This window comes from Hippocampus guttulatus, chromosome 5 (assembly GCF_054856545.1).
Source record: "Hippocampus guttulatus isolate MCC_2025c chromosome 5, RoL_Hgut_1.0, whole genome shotgun sequence".
NCBI classification, from domain to species: Eukaryota; Metazoa; Chordata; class Actinopteri; order Syngnathiformes; family Syngnathidae; genus Hippocampus; species Hippocampus guttulatus.
The window spans coordinates 3,681,744-3,702,024 of record NC_141265.1 but is presented as its reverse complement, the minus strand read 5'-3'; the positions used below and the strand labels follow the sequence as shown (position 1 = coordinate 3,702,024).

At 41.7% G+C, this 20,281-nt stretch overlaps 2 protein-coding genes across 2 annotated transcripts; one reads left to right on the top strand and one right to left on the bottom strand.

Moving 5' to 3' along the window:
• Positions 1-1,708: 1,708 nt before the first annotated feature.
• On the bottom strand, positions 1,709-9,914 carry lrp13a (low-density lipoprotein receptor related-protein 13 a). Its single transcript, XM_086110819.1, has 21 exons — positions 9,874-9,914; positions 9,268-9,300; positions 8,961-9,154; positions 8,545-8,757; positions 8,247-8,441; positions 7,422-7,637; positions 7,126-7,352; positions 6,913-7,045; positions 6,099-6,289; positions 5,778-5,964; positions 5,206-5,418; positions 4,925-5,099; positions 4,630-4,831; positions 4,338-4,502; positions 3,977-4,174; positions 3,310-3,859; positions 3,068-3,187; positions 2,862-2,969; positions 2,554-2,787; positions 2,098-2,455; positions 1,709-1,953 (listed from the first exon to the last, which is right to left on the bottom strand). The coding sequence occupies exons 1-21, from the start codon at positions 9,912-9,914 to the stop codon at positions 1,830-1,832; spliced, it is 4,077 nt and encodes a 1,358-aa protein (XP_085966945.1). The 3' UTR covers positions 1,709-1,829.
• LOC147204682 (SMAD family member 2) lies at positions 9,889-19,514 on the top strand. Its single transcript, XM_086111497.1, has 11 exons — positions 9,889-10,059; positions 10,926-11,271; positions 13,309-13,398; positions 13,587-13,780; positions 15,222-15,356; positions 15,489-15,563; positions 16,124-16,177; positions 16,276-16,488; positions 16,636-16,773; positions 17,502-17,646; positions 18,017-19,514. Exons 2-11 carry the CDS (start codon positions 11,036-11,038, stop codon positions 18,138-18,140), a joined length of 1,404 nt encoding a protein of 467 aa, XP_085967623.1. The 5' UTR covers positions 9,889-10,059; positions 10,926-11,035; the 3' UTR covers positions 18,141-19,514.
• Positions 19,515-20,281: the final 767 nt, after the last annotated feature.

Genomic DNA, 20,281 nt, shown 5'->3' with positions numbered 1-20,281 from the left:
GAATCATACGTATTACAACTATGCCACTTATGTGGAGATATGTGATAACACACACACACACACACAAAACAGTCTACCTATAAGCTACCAAAGAGCTATACAAATTATAAATAGTTCAAATTATGTACAACCTACCAATGCATTACCAAATTAAACGCTCATTCCAAGACTTATCCATCCATTTTCCGATGCGCTTATCCTTAAGGGTCGCGGGCTGTGCTGGAGCCTATCAGAGCCATCTTCGGGCAGTAAGCGGGGGACACCCTGAACCGGTTGCCAGCCAATCGCAGTGCACACACAGATGAACAACCATCCACGCTCATACTCACACCTAGGGACAAATTAGTGTTCAATCAGCCTGCCATGCATGTTTTTTTGGAATGTGGGAGGAAACCGGAGTAAACACGCAGGCCCGCGGAGAACATGCAAACTCCACATCAGGAGGCCGGAGCTGGAATTGAACCCGGTACCTCTGCACTGTGAGGTCGACACGCTAACCACCGGGCTGCCTTCTATGACTTAGTCGACTCCAAAACAGCACAAACATGAAAACCGTACAATGACCAACCTTGCCACAGATCCCAGAAGCTGTTCGGAATCAGAGTTGCTGTTGTGACTTAAAGGGGCACAAGTTGTCATTCACAAGCAAAAATGGGAGTGAGGTTCACCTTTAAGAGCTGTGTGTGAAAATAGTTGAATAGTGTCCCTCAACGTACAATTGCAAGTAATTAAGGGAATTTCATCATCCACGGTCCATAAGGCTCAGAGAATCTGGAGAAATCAATGCATGTAAGCTGGAAGGCCAAAACCAAACAAGGAACGCTGTCAGTAAATACACTTAGGTGCTACATCCGGAAATGCAACTTAAAACTCTACTATGGAAAGCAAAAGCCATTTATAAACAACACCCTGGGTCTGAGCTCATCTAAAATGGACTGATGCAATGTGGAAAAGTGTTCTGACAAGTCCACATTTCAAAATGGTTTTGGAAATGCTGAGCTTCATGTCCTCCGGGCCAGAGAAAAAGAACCATCCCGACTGTTATGGATGCAAAGTCCAAAGCCAACATCTGTGATGGTATGGGGGCCGTGTTACTGCGGAAAGGTACAGACAGGTTTTGGAGGAACATAAGCTGCCACCCAAGCAACGTCTTTCATGGATACTACTAATTTCAGCAAGACAATGCCAAACCACATTCTGCTCCTGTTAAAACAGCTTGGCTTTGTTGTAAAAGAGTGGGGGTACTAGACTGGCCTGCTTGCAGTCTAGACATGTCCCCTACTGAAAATGTGCGGGGCATTGTGAAAAGTTTAAACAAACACACACACCTGAAGTTTAAAAAAAAGCAAGAATAGGGGCGGATGGAAAAAAAAAATCCACCTACAAAGCGTCAACAATTTGGTTCCTCAGTTCCAAACGTTGATTGAATGTTGAAAGAAAAGGATTTAACAGTGGTAAACATGACCCTGTTCCAGCTTATTTTTTTCTTTTTTACATGTTGCAGCTATGAAATTCCGAGTCGATTTGCTAAAAACAGTTTTAGTTTGAACATTAAATATATTGTCTGTGTATTCAATTAAATATAGGTTGAACATGATTTGCAAATCATTGTATTCTGATAAACATCCCAACTTGATTGGAATTGGTTTTGTACATTACATGTGCGGTCTTGAGTGACAGTCAAACCAAGTAAAACAGACAATTACAGCAAAACATGGAAGATTTATTTAAAATACTTCGTGCACCACATTAGTCTACAGACGCAGGTTCCTGGTGGGAGGGAGAGTGGGAGGCAAGTCATACTAGAAGCCATGACATTGGTTTACTTTTTATGGGGGGGATACCTCTTCTTTTTCATGGTCTGCTAATGAAGTGTCTGCAGGAGGAGTCACTGTAGTTTTGCTGTCTAGATCTTTCATAGAAGTTTCCTTCACCGCTTCTGGATTTGCTCTCCTGCAAGAGAGAAATGGAGCATACAGAAAATGTTTCAAAGACATAATTACCTACTTATGTGTTCACATGATATGGTCAGTGTTCAAGCATGAGCAATCCAGTTACATTTAGGAGTGTTTACATATTTTAAAATAATAAAAACACCTTGAGCGGGCACCCTTCTTCAATTTGATCATGACAGCAATCACAGCCAGGATCACCACTGCACAGAGGCCAGCTGCTCCACACAAAATTGGAACTGGCAGGGATTTGTCCTGACATGAATCACCACTGTAGCCCATTGAACACACACAAGTCGTTTCTCTCCCGATCTCAACACAGCGTCCGTTTCCGCTGCAGCGTGTCCGGCTACACATTTGAGCATTCAAATTTAAAGGTTGCTTGCTGCCATTTGTGGTAGCGCTAAAACCAGAGACGGGATGAGTTGATGGGACAGTCGGGGAGGTGGGAGATTGGGTGAGTGCGGGTACCTTGACTCCAGACCTGTGTTTTACATTGACACCTGCGGGGACAGATTTAACACACCACCATTGCATTATCATGCAATGTCAACAATTTGGTTTTATTTATAAGACAAAAATGGTTAAAAAGAATACTCACAGTTCTCATCTGAATGATCAGAGCAGTCTATATGTCCATCACAGAACTTCTCATCAGGCTGGCAGGAAATTTGATCCAGACATGACCGACTGCCGGCTGGGCAGCGCTGCTCTGGGGTACAGTGAGTAGCATTCACAGTGATGTGGTCATGGGCGCACTTGCATGTTCGGCCATTTGGGGTGGCCAAGCAGAGGTGCTGGCAGTTACCATTCTTTATTTGACACTGGTTAGAGCCTGTCGCATGGAGGACAACTTTAGAGTCCAGTCTACTCACAATTCAACGAAATAGTTGTACGTTTTTTACCTACCAGTCTCACTCGATTTGCTAACTGCCTTCATGCTAATTACTTCTGTTCCAACCTCAAACCACAACTTGTTCTGCTGCTGGTCATCGGTGTACCAGAGCCTGGTCTTATCTATGAGAGGAAAAGGAAAATTGAAAGCTGTGGTAAACTGTTAAACATTGTTTGCTTTGAGATACTGGTGAAAATTTGGAAGTAGGCATTGACATTACCACTGACAGTCATCCAGACTAGTGTGTCTTCACTGAGCGCTACTGCAGCCAAGCCATCAGCTACCTTTAATTCTTTGTATCCAGAGCCATCTAGTTGAACAGATCCAATCACATCTAGACCTACAAAAGTAATAAAGATTAGGTTTTTGATTGTAGGCCTACTATAGTCTATATCTTCAAATGGCAAACAGAACAGCATCTCCGCAACAAACTACCCACACCTTATTAGAGTCAATTCTTACTAGTGTCAGCCCAGAGAATAGTTTCGCCGTTAGTTGAGAAGACCAGAGACTTTGGTTGGATACCGTTCCTCCACACTACTCTTCTCTCAGCACCATCCATGTTGGCACATTCTACCGTAGCTCCCGGGCTTGTGTCCTGCAGACCCTTATTGGTGAAACACACGCGGCCTGTCGGAGGGTGGAGCGCAATGGATTCCACCCCACCAATACCATCCTTTATCAAAATGGTCGTAAATACGCCACTGTTGGAGGTGACATGTAAGCGGGGTTGCTTGGTGCTGCTCCAGTAGATATTGAAGGTTACCCAGTCCAAGGCCATAGCTGTGATTGTGTCACCAAGGAGCTTAAGAATTTGGCCTTCAGAAACCAAATTCAAGTCTTTAAATTTGAAGGAGCTGAAGGATGTTGTCCCATCATCAGCCAAAAGGAGGGTGTGGTCATGTGGGCTGTAGTCCATGATTGCCGCTTCATTGACACTTGGTACCTGCATAGCTGTATGTTCAGGCCATCCCTTCAGCTCATCTGAAGTGTGTCGGACCTGCAGGTAAATCTACAGAACACAAAATGTCCACACGTTTGTCTGATAAATTGCACCATTATCAATGTTGCAAAACCTTTCATGGTGTCCAGTAAGTGGGAGCGAGGAATAGGTGCAAAACACACAGACCTTGGTGACGGTGGAGGGAGATAAAATCAACAGGAAGGCTGTATCAACCAAGTTGGTGCAAGTCAGACCATCGTCAGCAAGTATCAGATCAGAGGGACACTTGCATACAGCCTTTAGCCCAGGAGCCAAGACACACAAGTGGGAACAGTCCATCTTACAAGGATTATCTCTGCGTTGCTGTAATATTTGGTGGATAATCTGTTGATCAGGAATTTGGGGGTAAGGAAGGGAAAAAAAATGTCCGGGATCAAATACTCACTAATATTGAGTCACTTTTAAGTTGACAATCTCAAAATGATCTTGGACAGTGTGACAATGAAGGTGATAGGAGACAGATTTTTACCCATCCCGTCTAACGTACCTTTACACCAAAAGGCTGTTTTAGTCTCTTCAAGAGAACACGAACATTTTTTCCAGTAATTTTATGGGCAACCTGCACCACTCTTCTCTTGGCATCAGACCAGTAGAGCATGTCATTGAACACCGACAGGGAGAAAGGATTGGCAGTCTCTTTCATCTGTAGTATCTGAAACGTAAAAATGTACACGGCAAATTTTGGTGGGGCATTCACCAAGGAGAATGTCACATATTTGAGCACTACGTGATTAGTGCTTTTTAAAGCAAACCTGCAATGTTTTACCACAACATTTTACCTGAATGTCATCGCCATCAAGCGTTGCAGACCCGATCGCTTTTAGCCTCTCATCCGTCCAGTAGACTCTGTCACGAAGAGAGTCTACTGCCACACCACCTGGCCAGCCTAAACTGGAGTTAACCACTGCCCGCCTCTCGGAACCATCCATTCCAGCCCTTTCAATCTTGACCGTGTTTCCAATTTCAGTCCAGAACATCAGCCTGGTATAAATGTATTGGTAGAGGGCAGAAATACAAAATCTTAAATACGAAAATTAAGGGCTTCTGGCTTCTCACAGTGAAATAATTAAATACCCCTTTTCTGGTAACAGTGCAAGGGACCGAGGCTGATCCAGGTCTTCATCCAAGATGACACTGTATGGTGAACCACCAGCAGACAGTTTCATGGCAATAATTTGACTGTTCACACCATCAATCCAGTACAGATTTCTCCCAAGCCAGTCCACAGCCAAAGAATCAGCTCGCACACCTGTGAAAACAGGGGGCAGCGCTCACCAGTGACAGGTTCAACTCCAGCATGTCACATCTCTTCTCTTTGAAGAGCTCCTAATCTCACCGAATTTGAACTACTGTACCTCCAATTAGAGTTCCTGTGGTCTTTTTCTCCAGAGAGGACCATCTGATGCTGTCAGTGTCAAGACTAACCCAAAACACCATCCTTTTATGCCAGTCATAGTCGAGAGATAAGACTGCCTTCTTGGCAGAGGAAGACAATAGATCCATGTTGCCACTGCGCAACCCAAACACCAGGAGATCAGTTTGGACCGAGGACAACAGTAAGGGTTCACCTGTGGACAATACATATTTTAGCGAAGAAACAAAAAGAAGGACATCAGCAAAATCTCAATGTGTAGATATTTGTTGTGCACTAGGTGAACAAATTATGGTTTGTATATTGATAAGCGTAAACTAATTTTCTGGTTTGCATGGTATAATAAGCTGGCAGGATCCCAAAGCCTACCCAATTTAAGGCAACATGTGACAATTTGAAGCCTAAAATTAACATTACATAGAGGACATGTTTTAACTGTGGCAAGAAGCTGTGAGAAATGTGCAAGCTACAGAGAAAGGACAAGACATATTTGAATACAGAATACTCACCCCATGCACATTTCTTCACAAAAACTATGTAACGTCTGAGTTTTACCCTTAATTTTGCAATTGTGTCCATCAGCCTCCATTATGTAGCCTGTGTGACAGTCACACTTGTAGGAGCCCAGGGTGTTTACACACAGTTGACTGCACACAGCTGAGTGGTGGTCTTCACACTCATCAACATCGGCACAGGTCATTCCATCTTCAAGTAGTCTGTAGCCTACTGCACAGTGGCAACGCTGTACAGAATATATGTATTTTTTTTTAAGTATGTTTACTCCTAAAATTATACTTGAAGAAAATGTTTTAAAAATGTAATTTAAATGTCTGGGCAGGCCTTGCTTCAAGCAGCCCACCTTTTTGTGTTCCTTACCGGACCCTGTGGTGTGCTGAAACATCCCTGGGAGCAGCGCCTGATATCGGCTTCTGCACAGTTTGTCTGGCAACTCCCATCCTCATCTGAACCATCTGCACAATTTCTAATTCCATTGCACACAAGGGAGGGATCCACGCACTCCAGACTGCCACATTGGAACTGGTGAAGAAGACATCCAACCAACCCACCTAGTATGCACAAAAGGATGTTTAAAAGTTTGGTGAAGTACTAGCCCTTTATAGTGCAGACTACCAATTTTCTCCATTGCTAACAAAACTTGAACAAAAATTATATTTGTGGTTAAGAAAAAAACAAAACCTACATATTTGCCATTGTAAGATTATGTGCACATCAAGTCTTTCTCTCATTTATATATACATATATAAGAAAACCTTTATTAGTCTCGCAATGGAGAAATTCCCAATTCACAGCAGCAAAGTTATGAAAGGAAGACACACACACACACACACACGTGTGTATATTGAGTTTACAAGTTAGTCACACACAATTCTGTGCATGTGTATAGTGCATTTTGTTTTCCAATAAATTCCTGTACATGACAAACCTACAAGAGTATTAACATGATATGAGTACCGGTAATATACAGCGAACAAGGGGGAGAGCACTAGATTTTTAGTTTATACATGTTGCCAGTTCAATTGAGCATGTAAACTGACTGCGCTTAACGGACATCCATTGATGATGTTTTCCTTTCTTTCCGGCTTATTTATACAAATATGTTCAATTAAAAGAAAAATGTTACACTGAGATTAAAACTCTTTGCCACAGCCAAATTAATTAAATTACTCACACTCCGTTTCATCACTTCCATCATGGCAGTCTTTTGTGCCATCACACCTCCAGGTTACAGGGATACACACAGTCTTGGATTTACATGGCCACTGATAATCACCACAGCTCAGTGGAGCCAAATCAGGACAATCCTACAATAGAAGCTCATTTAGAATTTGATCGAAACCAGCAAATCAATAGTCTATATTCATCACCACAAAATGCACACTACCTTTTCATCTGTGCCATCTTTGCAGTCCTGTTCTCCATCACAGAGCCACTCCTCAACCAGGCACTCCTTGCTCTGAGGGCAACGTTGCTTAGTTTTGCAGACTGGTGCTCTGATGCATCCTTCTTCATCCGAATGATCCCAACAGTCTGGGTGGCCATCACAATGCATTGTAGCTGACACGCACTGACCACTGGTGCACCTAAACTCACTGGCACTGCAGTCCTTAACTAGAAAAAGAAATAATGTATCTCACACAATTCCAGCCTAATAAAATGGTGCGTTTTTCATACACATACCACAGTCAGTCTCATCAGTGCCGTCCAAACAGTCACTCTCCCCATCACAAAGGAAAGTTTCAGGAAGGCAGCGGCTCTCGCCATCACAGAGATGAGAGCAGCCCTCGGTGTATTTGGTACATTTCTGTTCGTCAGAGCGGTCCTGACACTGAGGCACACCATCACACACTTGATTCTTTTCTATGCACTTTTTACCATGGGCACACTGGAACTGGTCTGCAAATGATAAAGAGTCAATCAGAACTCAGAGCTTGTGGTTCGAACTCGAATCACATTATTACAGCTTTCCTTAATCACTAACAAGCGCGCACGCACACACCGCTGTGGAGAAAGTGTGTCAAAGGAATACGTCGACAAGTTCACTCACAAATTAAATACAGTGTCTCCAAAAGTCACTGTACACTTTTTCATATAATTGAGACAAACATTTGGCAATCGGCATTTAACAGTTGGCCTTGTCCATGGTTTAGCAACCAATGTTGGAGTAGCACTGCAAAATTTACACCTACAAGACGTTTCTTTCTCAGACTCGACCGTCCGTTTGAGAAGCTTTATCTGCCACTCTGCTCCAATGTGTTGTGCAGTCACACAAGTTTCTCAAATCGGGATCGTCACAGCGGCAGGCTTGCCACTACTACTGATGAAAACACCAAAAATACAGCCATTCAGATACAATCTGGTACAGTCTATTCGGAGGGCTGCGCTGGACCTCGACACTATCTCAATTCAGCAGGTTCTTCAGAGAGTGATAAAAACTTCACTCATATTTGACCACAGTTGTTCAAAGGCCTACCGCAGAAGACTATATAAAAGAAACTGCATTACCCTGTTCACAAGTAGATGAGCATTCCTCTTCATCTGAGCCATCATTGCAGTCATTTTCTCCATCACAGATATGGTCGAAAAGGACACAATCGCTGTTGTCTTTGCAGGGTTTGGAACCCAAGTGGCATTTGATAGGTTTCGACACAAACTGGACTGGAAGAGGGGTGGTTGAAGTGGTCCCTCTATTCACACCCTCTAATTAGTGACATGGATAAACATTTGGTTTCAGTATGTATACTAGTCACAGTTGAACATGTAACACGGAAACGATACCAGACATTGTTTGGTTAAACCTTACCACAATTTTCCTCATCTGTTCCATCTAAGCAGTCTCTTTCTGCATCACATAGCAAGGTTGTGGGTAAGCAGCGATTGTTATTGTCACAGAGGTGAACACATCCCTCTGGTTTTGAACAATGCACTTCATCTGACCGGTCCTGACAGTGAAGTATACCATCACACACTTCATCCTTACCGATGCACTTCTTCCCATGGGCACACTGAAACTGATCTTAAATTGGACACAGAAAACACCTCAATATGACCCAATACTGTACTCATTTTAAATCCAATTTGTCAGTTTTTGTGGCGTTTTGTCTGCTGCTTGACTAGCAGCACAACGAATCAGTTCATTTTTTTTTTTATCTAGCAAGGGAACCAGCTAAAGAAAAAAAATGTCAAGATATGGTTAAAAAAAAAAAAACAGGGAAGTACCGTCATTACAAGCTAGTTCACAATCCTCTTCATCAGATTCATCGGAACAATCAGGCTCCCCATCGCATACATGGCCAAAGAGCACACACTCCAAACCATCCTTGCATTGCACGGAACCTAGGTTGCACTTTACAGTACTGCTTTCAGCTGAAACAACCAACAAAGGGACAGTTAAAAATGTACAAACAGTTTGGCTTCAAATTTACATGCAATGACCACACAATGCATTCAGAATTTTTGAAAACTTAAAGTTAATGTAAAATAAAACTTTTGGATAGGCATAAAAATAATCCTAAACACAACTCACCTTCCTGTAGCGGGGCTGTCAAGTGCAATAACCCTACAAAAATACATAAATATACGGCCATCACAACATAAAAAAAAACAAGTGGGCCAGACAGCGCTGCACACAAGACATAAGCGTTTTATGTATAACCGTTCAGGTGTTTTCAAGACATCCTAATTGACCACGTGAGTGATAGGTGGAGCTAATGGGCCGTTTATAATCCAGCACTTTATTATGGGAAAATATAAACATCGAAGACATGCGTTCAAGTGTGAGACACTTGATGAACATTTACATGAACCTCCTGTCAATATCAAGCTAAATAATAGCCTCTCTGATATGGTATTGTCTTTATTTAGCAGAAACTGCTAAATAATTAGTCTTGTTCCAGTGACCATTGTTCATAAATCTTGGATTCCTATCCACCCAAACGAAGCAAATTTAAGCTTTTTTTTTTTGTAAAACTATTTAGAACACATTATTACCTTTGAAGAGGGAAAAACGTATTCTTGCAATCGTCCAATCACGTTTTTAACCCATTCTAAACACATTATACTATTTAGGGGGGGGGGCGTCATCTCGCAATATCCAATCACGTAGCCAGAGTGTTTAAGGGTTCTTGTGTACCAATCAACATGTCTGTTGTCTTCTTCCGGTCTACCTAACATGGCTAACTCGCTCCAGTAGCAACTTGGGAAAATCCGTAAAATTCAGAAGCGTTATTACATTTCCCCGGCACTTTATTCCATTGAGTTGTTTATTGTATCGTTTGCCGTTTTACTACTACTGCGGGACGCTGGAGTTTCACACTCGGTGAGTACTGCAACGGAACGCTTGAGTTGTTATGTCGACTTTGAAGGATGCTGTTGTGTGCGTGTGTGTGGGGCGGGGGGGTAGCTCCGCTAGTCAGCGGGATCCAAAGCCCAGTTTGCAATAGTTCGTTCTTCATGCTAATTCATTTGGGAACCCTTTCTGTATTTTCGCAAAAGTCAAAAAGACGTGTTGACTGGCGTTAATTCAAACTTTGTTTTTCTACCGAGAGGGCGACATTTTATATAAGGTGCGTTTCGATTAAAATTAGTTAACAACCAGACTTTAGCTACAACAAGCGAAAATCTGGACTGTTGCGCATAATTTTTTTCTGGATGACAACAAAAGGATTTTTGATCACAAGCTGGCAGCTAGCCTACAGTCATGCTAACATTAGCTCACCTAGCCAGATGCCAGCCGCCACACAAAATGTTTCACTAACGGCTTTGCTAAATCTACCGTTATTCGTCGTTTTCCCCCGTGAACATAAGGTTGTTACCGAGTACAGTATTTAACATTTTACAGTTGGTGCGAGCGTTGAACTTAATGTTGTGCTTGAAGTCAAGCAGCCCCCCACCACCACCGTGTCGCTCGCTGTCGGCCTATAGTTGGTGTTAGCACTGGAGGTGGTCGCTGTCACAAATTGAACTCGTTGTAAACGTCTTATTTGTAAGCGCTCACCTACAATCTTAATAATCATAAAGCGTTCAAGTGAGTCGGAATCGTGACCGAGTTACGCACCGTGAGCTAACTTTGTAGTTTGTCAAACTTAAACCGTAAGCTATGTAGTTATCGACAAGCTTTCTATGTATTTATACATATTTACTATAACAATAGTGTACATGTTTGTGTGTCCGCTATCCTGATAGATCTGGCTTCATCTCGTGACGCCTTGTTCTTAGAGGGGCCTAAAGTGTAGCAATAGGTCCCTCGTCTTGTTTACTGAGTCCTCTCGAGACTCCTGTGTTGTCCAGCCAAGATGTCCTCCATCTTGCCATTTACTCCCCCTGTGGTGAAGAGGCTTTTGGGCTGGAAGAAGTCGACCAATGGGCCAGGTGGAGTGGGTGGGGGAGAACAGAATGGCCAGGAGGAGAAATGGTGTGAGAAAGCTGTAAAGAGTTTAGTGAAGAAACTCAAGAAGACTGGGCAGCTGGATGAGCTGGAGAAAGCTATCACCACACAGAACTGCAACACCAAGTGTGTCACTATCCCCAGGTACAACGTCAAACTTGTGATGATTTGCTCCCATCATTAATGCATATGTACACATAATGGGAATTGTGAAACACTTTTGTTTAGAGATGTATCCTTGTATCAATTTGCAACCTTGATGATCATACTCAAGTTCTGTGGGAACACTAATAGACTGGCAAAGACTATTTCAGATGTTTGGATGTCTCGAGACAACACTTTAGTTATCGCCTGAGAATTGTTCTGGACCTTTGTAGAAATACAGAGGCTACCATTTTGCAAATGAATTTGTCCTTACTACAAACAACCACAGAATACAGTATTAAATCATTGCCGCTAGTCATAGATATGACAGTAATATGCGCTGAAAAATGCGCCACCAGAAACCGAATCTGAATCGCTAAGCGCATTGATAAACTGAATCTGAATTGTACAATTTTAATTCCTCGCCGAAAATTCCATTTTGTGTATTGTTTTTACATTCAATTTTACAAATACTAATTGAAATATTTTACAAATTAAAATCATTTGCCCACAGATTTAGTTAGCTTGACTTTTTTTAAGAGGAAAAATTCAAATTTTCAATGTGCAAATTCAATTCCAGTGACAAACTCCCGGGCACTTGAGGATGAGCAATCAGATGTCCCGTTTGTCCAATCAGCATCCTCATTTTGGACATGTGACACTCGCGCTCCGTAAAAAAAAAAAGGTCTCCTAACTGGTTTTAGAGCACCTTTCTGTCACCTTTGTGGTATAAGCCATTGGGTCAGGGAGGGATGAAAAGGTGCTGCTTTTCAAATTTAGGAAATGACAGTATATATTTAGCAACTTATCAAAATGAGGCCCTGTAGTCAGTCGGTCTGTCTTGATTTCAATTTTTTTTTCTTTCTCAAATAACTCATGGCAGAATTTAACCATGCACAGCAGTGGGGGCTCATCCCAAGTCTCTTAATTCAACACAGGACTTCAAAAATGAATAGCTCATCCTAGGATTCTTATGTTACATATTTAGCTGAGTGCCTGTTTTATGTGGGGCAATTTTTGATACCAGAATGCCTTGTTTACACTGACATAGAGCATTCGCCAAATCATCCACATTTAAAATTTATTATTTCAATGCTGGATTTCTGAGGTAGACCATGATTCACCCACACTGGCATTTCAGGACAGTAAATATGGGACGGTTCAGCCAAAAAGGAAACACCGCCCAATACCTATGCACATTGAATTATAAAAAGCTTTAAGTCTGATGAGTTTTGCCTTAAATGCATTTTATAGGTGCTGTAAGAAGTTGCAGTCTCATTGGCAAGCCCGCAATCTACTGTTTATTCGCACTCTGCTCGCCATGCGTACCACCACCTGCACTCCCCATTCCAGTATATAACTTGATTCGAAAACAAGCTACAAGTAGTTTGAATCAAGCTATACCGTCGCAGACCAGCTATAGGGTGCCATCCTCTTTTCAAGTGCCTGAACGATGATGTCACTGCACATTTACGTCAAAACAGAACATGTGCAGACCGGGTGCAGCCTGCCCATTACGATTGAACCGTATTGTTTGCATGACTTTGGATCGGTTTGGGGAAAGGAATATTTCAACCCTCTGAATGCAAATGAAATTGAGTTCCTATTTGGCCGATATATTCTGACTGAGTTGTTTTTATGGAACATTTTCTTTTGTTTTGTGCATTTGTTTTTATTCTATTTTATTCTAATCAGATCACATGGCTCCATGTAAGTCTGGCTAAATAACCCAATATTATTGTTTAAAATGGGAGTGAAGGATATTGTATGTGTTTGCTGTGCCTGTGATGAAGTTTTGATTCCTCATGTGCTATTATGTAATGTATTGTCTATCTGTAGCACATTGTACTTTTTGTTGTATATGTACGATGCATTTGCTTTTACTTTGCCTAGTCTTAAGTTTTCATCAAGCGCCCAGATCAGCTTCGCAAATGACAAATTGTCCTCAATTACCTTACCTGGATAAATAAAGGTTAAATATATAGATTAATTAAAATTAATCATCTGCTTTTTTCCTTTTCTTCCCACCATGCACAGCAATTGCTCGGAAATATGGGGACTGAGTTCGCCAAATATGATAGAACAGTGGGATACTTCAGGCCTCTACAGCTATTCTGACCAAACAAGGTGAACATCAATGACTGACCGCGTGAACATCTTTGCCATGTGATAATTACTACAATAAGTGATAAACAGTGCAAACACATGAGTTTCATAATCATCGGCACACAATCTGATCTCTTATTAATTTTCCTTCCTCTCTTGTCTCCATCTTGTGCCTTTTGTCATCCATCTGCATTTTGGCATCCGTTAAGATCCCTTGATGGCCGCTTGCAGGTGTCCCACAGGAAGGGGCTTCCCCATGTTATCTATTGCCGTTTATGGCGGTGGCCAGACCTTCACAGCCACCATGAACTGCGTGCTATCGAGGCCTGTGAGTATTCCTTTCACCTCAAGAAGGATGAGGTCTGCATCAACCCCTACCATTATCAGAGGGTCGAGACCCCAGGTAAGATGGCTTTCTGTAACTCATTTGTGTCACTTATCGGCTGTGGGGGTAGATATAGTTACATGACCATCTGGTGAAGGTGACAACTTGAATAATATGAAACACTAATTAACACTTTGCAGTACAAATGAATATATTCCTAACAGGGTGGAAATCTGTCACAGTCCATATCCGAACAAACCACTCATAATTAAAATGATTGAAATGCTAAATGAAACGGAACAACAACAAAAAAAAACCTAAACATCCCTGTACTGGCAAACACCATGTGCGACTTGCAAGGACTCCTTTGCTGTTGTCAATATGCTTTTCCACCTGCAACAAGTGCTGCTTGACAGTGAACCTTGCATGACAAGAATGATGGAAACCACCATAGTTTGAGATGGCTATCCAAGCTGCCACATTGTTTGTCACCATATGTTTGGATGTCTGCAGCATGTGATTGCACAAAACTTTGTGCAATTTCGGCTGGACTGCCTTCGAAATATTGTCCCTGGAGTACAATTTCTTTGCAGATGAAATACACACATAGCAACACTTGTCACAAAATTCTTCATCACTTGATAACATTTTGTCTGTCAACGAGTCTGGTGTCTTGCTTGTTTTTATTTGATATATAATCGCCAATAGTAGAGTGCTTCTCTTTGGTGACAAATATCGCTGTATTCACGGTGTCTCTGATTGGCTCAGCCGAGGAGTTAATTTATAAAATGTAAGTAAGAAAACCTTTATTAGTCTCGCAATGGAGAAATTCCCAATTCACAGCAGCAAAGTTATGAAAGGAAGAAGTAGAACAACAAAATATAGGAGCTGCTGGAAAGGCAGCCACTCTCACGGCGCCATTTTGAAGTCAAAATAACACAACACAACACATAGGACACAGACAGTCGTGCAATCTTCACCACTTTTCTGCATACACTTTGTTGTCTATTATTATTGTTATTATTGTATGAAACACAATATTGTCAAGTAATGTGCACATAAGGTACTATTTTTAAAATTTGAGTTCAATCAGCATTGCAATATTGAAACTTCAGTATTCAAAATAAAGGTGTGCTTAAATCAGACTACTTATACGTTCAAGCACAACACCTAAAGGCTGGATTTTTGGAGTGCTCCAGCGCAGTATACTTTTTTTGGCTCATGCACAGGCAGAAGAGGCATTGTGCGTGTTCTGTTTCTTTCCATCTATCCATTATCCAATGGCTGCAAAATTGTGTGAACCCCATACAGTATGTGCCATGTGACATGATGAACTACGGTTGTCTCCAATTAGGCGTAGTCAGCAGAACAATGCTTTTATGTGTGAGCCAAGTGTTGGTGTGGTTTTTTTTTCTTCCCTTTAACAAGAGTGACATTTCTTTCAAATGAAAGCCGATAAAACTGAAGATGCTTCAAGCAGAGACTAACTGAACTGGAATGAACTTTGTTATTCCCACAGTTCTGCCTCCAGTTCTTGTGCCAAGACACTCTGAAATTCTGACGGAGCTGCCGCCTCTGGATGACTACACTCATTCTATACCTGAGAACACAAACTTTCCTGCAGGAATTGATCCTCCAAATAACTACATACCAGGTGAGGTCACTGTTATATCATTTGGCTTCTGTGAAATAAATCAAAACAAATCAATTTGTACAATAAGAGTTCCGGACTTGGTTCGAGTGTCTCTCAATACCATTTCATTGCTCTGTTTCATTGATTGAACAGAAACACCTCCGCCTGGCTACATCAGTGAGGATGGGGAGGCCAGTGATCAACAGATGAATCAAAGCATGGATACAGGTACTACAGATTTGGGATTTAAGACACAGTGTGGCTTTGTCTCAAAATATTTGTTGTCATGAATGATTATCATCTATCAGAGATGGACAACTTCGTTATTGTACCCATTCCGCATGAAAAAAACGGGTTGGCTCCCCTCAAAAACACCCACACGCACACAAAAAAAATATATTTGGCTGCCAAACCAAGATGTAGTGGTCCACTGTAGTAGAGGAAATATGTTTAGAATCCCCTCCCCATGTTAGTAAATTGAGAGTAAATCGGGCGCGGTGACATACAGGCCAACAGTTGCCCATCCCTGATCTATTTCACTTTATTTGGATGTTAAATAGATCAACAATTTACAAGAAAAGTGCCCAAAAAGAAAATGATGTTAATTTTATTGTCCAAAGAAGAATTCCTTTGATTGAGTCTTTTGTACGGCACTGTACGTTGGTAATTTTATTCTTTTGTAGTTGTCATTGACCCACGACACACACACACACATTTTTCATCACAAATATCACTGCTGTTCTGCCGCTTCTGGTTACCAATCTTTGGATTTCATGTCCTTTTGCCAGGTTCTCCAGCAGAGATGTCTCCGAGCACTCTGTCACCTGTCAATCACAGCATGGGTAGAACAGCGATCAACCTTAATTGAGATTAGCAATGTGCGTACGTCATCTGAATGAGCATTGTTCTGAGGAGGATTCGACTCTCTGTCTCTCTATAGACCTGCAACCGGTGACTTACTCAGAACCGGCCTTTTGGTGCTCAATAGCCTACTATGAGCTGAACCAACGTGTCGGGGAGACCTTCCACGCCTCACAGCCCTCGCTGACTGTGGACGGATTTACAGATCCTTCCAACTCTGAGCGATTCTGCTTGGGTCTGTTGTCTAATGTCAACAGAAATGCCACTGTGGAGATGACACGAAGGCATATAGGTAAGAAAGACACAGATTCAGAGATGGGAATACATTTCTGTCTTGCGAAAAAAGAAAAATGTCACGGTGTTTGGGGAGAACAGATTGCAATTTTATTTTAACCTTTTGTAGTTTGTGAGAATTGTATTGTTGTTTTTGTATATACAGGAAGAGGAGTTAGACTCTACTACATTGGTGGGGAAGTGTTTGCAGAGTGTCTGAGTGACAGTGCCATCTTTGTCCAGAGTCCAAACTGCAATCAGCGGTATGGATGGCATCCAGCAACAGTGTGTAAAATTCCACCAGGTAATAGCTGGCTGTCCTCTTGTCATTTCCGGGGTTTTAGCATGTGCTTTAGTTTCCATGTTCGTCAAAATGCAAAGCAGCAACATTTCAAGAAACTTGCAGTTTAATTTGTAGTGGTCGATGGCTTGTATCTTTTTTTAGATATACTTAGAGCTGTTGTAAAATCAAATCCATAGAAAATGTCACACATATACAGTATACAATATGAGAACAGTCGCCAGGTGCTGCTGTAGGATTTAGCTCATACCCGGACACTCACATGCAGACTAACTAACCAACCAACCTAAATGAAGCTCCTGTTGTCACTCACAAGGCCACGGCCCTTAAAGGGACACATCCTACACAATAATACCCTCATTTCTGGATTATAAAATACATTTTTACAAAATCAGATTTATTGGTTAAGTATGGAAAACACACAAGGAATTTACTTTCCCAGTTACAACCCAAGATTGAGGCGAGGCGGTATTAGACATAGGGTTATGGGGGGGAATTTGAAAATGAATCGCATAGTATAGATGTTTACCTGGTACCTAGGGGTTGTTTTATATATACATAATGGGAAATAAATTTAGGACAGATTAGGTAACATTGAAAAATTGCTTGCAGTACATCTGCTGTCTACTGAAGCATGACTGGGTCTCACTGGTTGAAAATGGCTCATTAAGTCGCATGTTAAACACCTGCTCATTAACCTTTCCTGTGTACCTCTTCTTTACCCCACTCAGGTTGTAATTTAAAAATCTTTAACAATCAGGAATTCGCAGCTTTGTTGGCCCAGTCCGTTAACCAGGGCTTTGAAGCGGTGTACCAACTCACTAGGATGTGCACCATCCGCATGAGCTTTGTCAAAGGCTGGGGAGCGGAGTACAGGTGATAATCATATCATTTGATGCACGAATGAATGTGAAGCTGTTGAAATGAGCGCGTTGAGAAAATTGCAACTGCTTTTCTACAACCTGAGTTAAATCACCACCTTCAGTGGCCCAGTATGGAACTTTAAAAAGGTCATTTCTCATCATTGCTAATCAGAGCAGCTATTTCTTCCGCACAGAAGGTGTGCCCGTACAGTGTTGCTCGTTTGAGCTCTCACAACTACTGTTCTCTTCTGCTTTCTCTTTTGATATCCCAAAACTCGTGTTCTCTTCTACTGTAGAATTTGAATGCAGGTCTCCACATGGCGAAGTTGTGTAGTTTGGATTCATTCTTGTTTTTTTTATACACATCTTCTCCCCCCTCACAGAAGGCAGACAGTCACGAGCACCCCGTGCTGGATTGAGTTGCATCTGAATGGTCCTCTTCAGTGGCTGGACAAGGTGTTGACTCAGATGGGTTCCCCTTCTGCACGCTGTTCGAGTATGTCCTAAACAACAATGGAACTCCACAGTCCTCAAAAGAAAACAAATACAAAGAGCAAACCTAATATAGAGGCCCGTCATGGAAATCCCAGCAGAATAATTTGTGTTCATTACATAGTATTTGCGACCTTTCACCACAGACCTCAATACATGTACGCACATACGCACCCCTACAAACACACAGACTTGAGTAAAGAATTTGGCACTTTGTTAGTCATCTTTGTCATGCACCTTTTTAAACTGCTTCTCCCCAAATCATGTATTGATATTCAATCTCTCTGAGGTACAAATGATGTGTAAAGTGTTCTTGTTCAGGAAGTAGGGAAAAAATACCAAAAATGTTGGAATATTTCTCAGTTGCTGGCTTGTGTGCTGAAAGATCTTTGCTCTGGACCTTCTCAAGTATTGTTCTGAGCATATGTTTTCATTTCTCAAAGAAATATTGCCCGTGTTTTGTCTGAGTTCAGGTAGCTGAGTGAAGGTGGCCGTGGAGTGGAACTTTTTTTTAAAATGTAATGAAATCAACCTCACTGTATGCTAGACTTGAATTTTTCCCTCCCCGGCCCCTTTTTCCCCCCCTAAACTCTTGTGTCGTTATAAGACATACTACTTAACTGACAAATAGGAATGTTGGTTTAAAAATCCAAAAACCCTAAACAAACTGAAAGCTCAGTATGTTTGTTAATTTCTTTGTCATTATATGGCAGTATTTGTGTCCCTGGTGAAGTTAATTTGCATCCCAACACGCGGCCTGTTTTACAAACGAGGCTTTGAGGGGTGCATTGGGCAGGGACCAGAGAGTATCAGCTATTCGCAAGAGCTTATTTTGTCTTTATGACACAGCACTCTCTGAGGAGAGGCATTGAATTGTCTCATCAAGATTAATTGAAGGTATCAATGAGTATTCATCATTGGTTTTAGCCTATATCCCAGTTGTTTTGCTACTTTTTGTATTCTCATGTATTTTTATATATAAATCTACTTAATGTTGTCATTCACACTTTCTATTAAAGTAATGTTTTAAAAAAACAAAAACAAAGATAGCTGTCAACGAAACTGGCCTGGAGGGCTGGGAACATTCCTTTATGTGGCCCAAAATGTTCTGATGGAATTAATTTCCATTTGCAGCTCCTTGTCTCAGTGGTGGGGGGGATTTGCAATTAAGCAATTGCTCTTCCTTCATCTCTTCACAAAGACCATGATAGTAGCCTTTTTAAGCTTTGTCACCATAAACTGTCAGCTAGCTTTCAAAGTGTTCTCAAAACATGGGAGATCACTTTTCTTTCTTCCCAAAGAAAAGTGCTAATGTGCCGCTCAGTGGGCCCAGTGGTGTTCAGTGTACTGTATTTGTTCTGTCTATGAAATATAGTAATACAACACTTATTTGCGCTTCCCTTTTTGTCAGTATGTATGTCTCCGGTGCAAGCTTAACGTGTTCCACCTCCCCTCGATGTATATGTGTTCACTTTGAGGCACTAACGATTGTACTTGGAAGTGTACCTCGTGACGTTTGGACTTGGGGAAATTAACCATGTTTTAGGAGGATCCAGTGTTACATCGTTTCATCTTTGGCCTACAACATATGAATGTGAAAACGTACCTTACAAAAACTGACGTGGACCCTACATACAAACGCATAATAGTAGTTCAGTATGTGTGTACAGTATTTAACAGTTATCTTTTTGCAGTCAATACATAGATGTTGCAATTTTACCAGTAGAGGGCGGTATTGAAGTAGTTTTTTTCCCCCTGACCACAAGCTTCTCAGGCGTGGGGCATATTATGCAGACTTAATAAAGCACTAAATAAAGATTTTTATTCTCATGACTCGTGTTTACGCGTAGTTCTATCTTAGGGTGTCTGATGGTAGAACAATGTCGGAAAACATTTTAACTAGGGTTTTTTTTTTATCGTGTAGGAGCCACTTAACCACCTGGATAGGATAAAGATATGTCTAGACCAGTGGTTCTTCACCTGGGTTCGATCGAACCCTAGGGGTTTGGTGAATCAGTCTCAGGGGTTCGACGGAGCCTCTGCCATGGAGGTTAAGACACGCTCGACTCTGGGGCAGCCCCGGCGTAGCACCAGAGCAAATCTTGCCGTGTGAAGTTCACACGGCAAATATTGGTATGATTGTTTACACTTTCAGA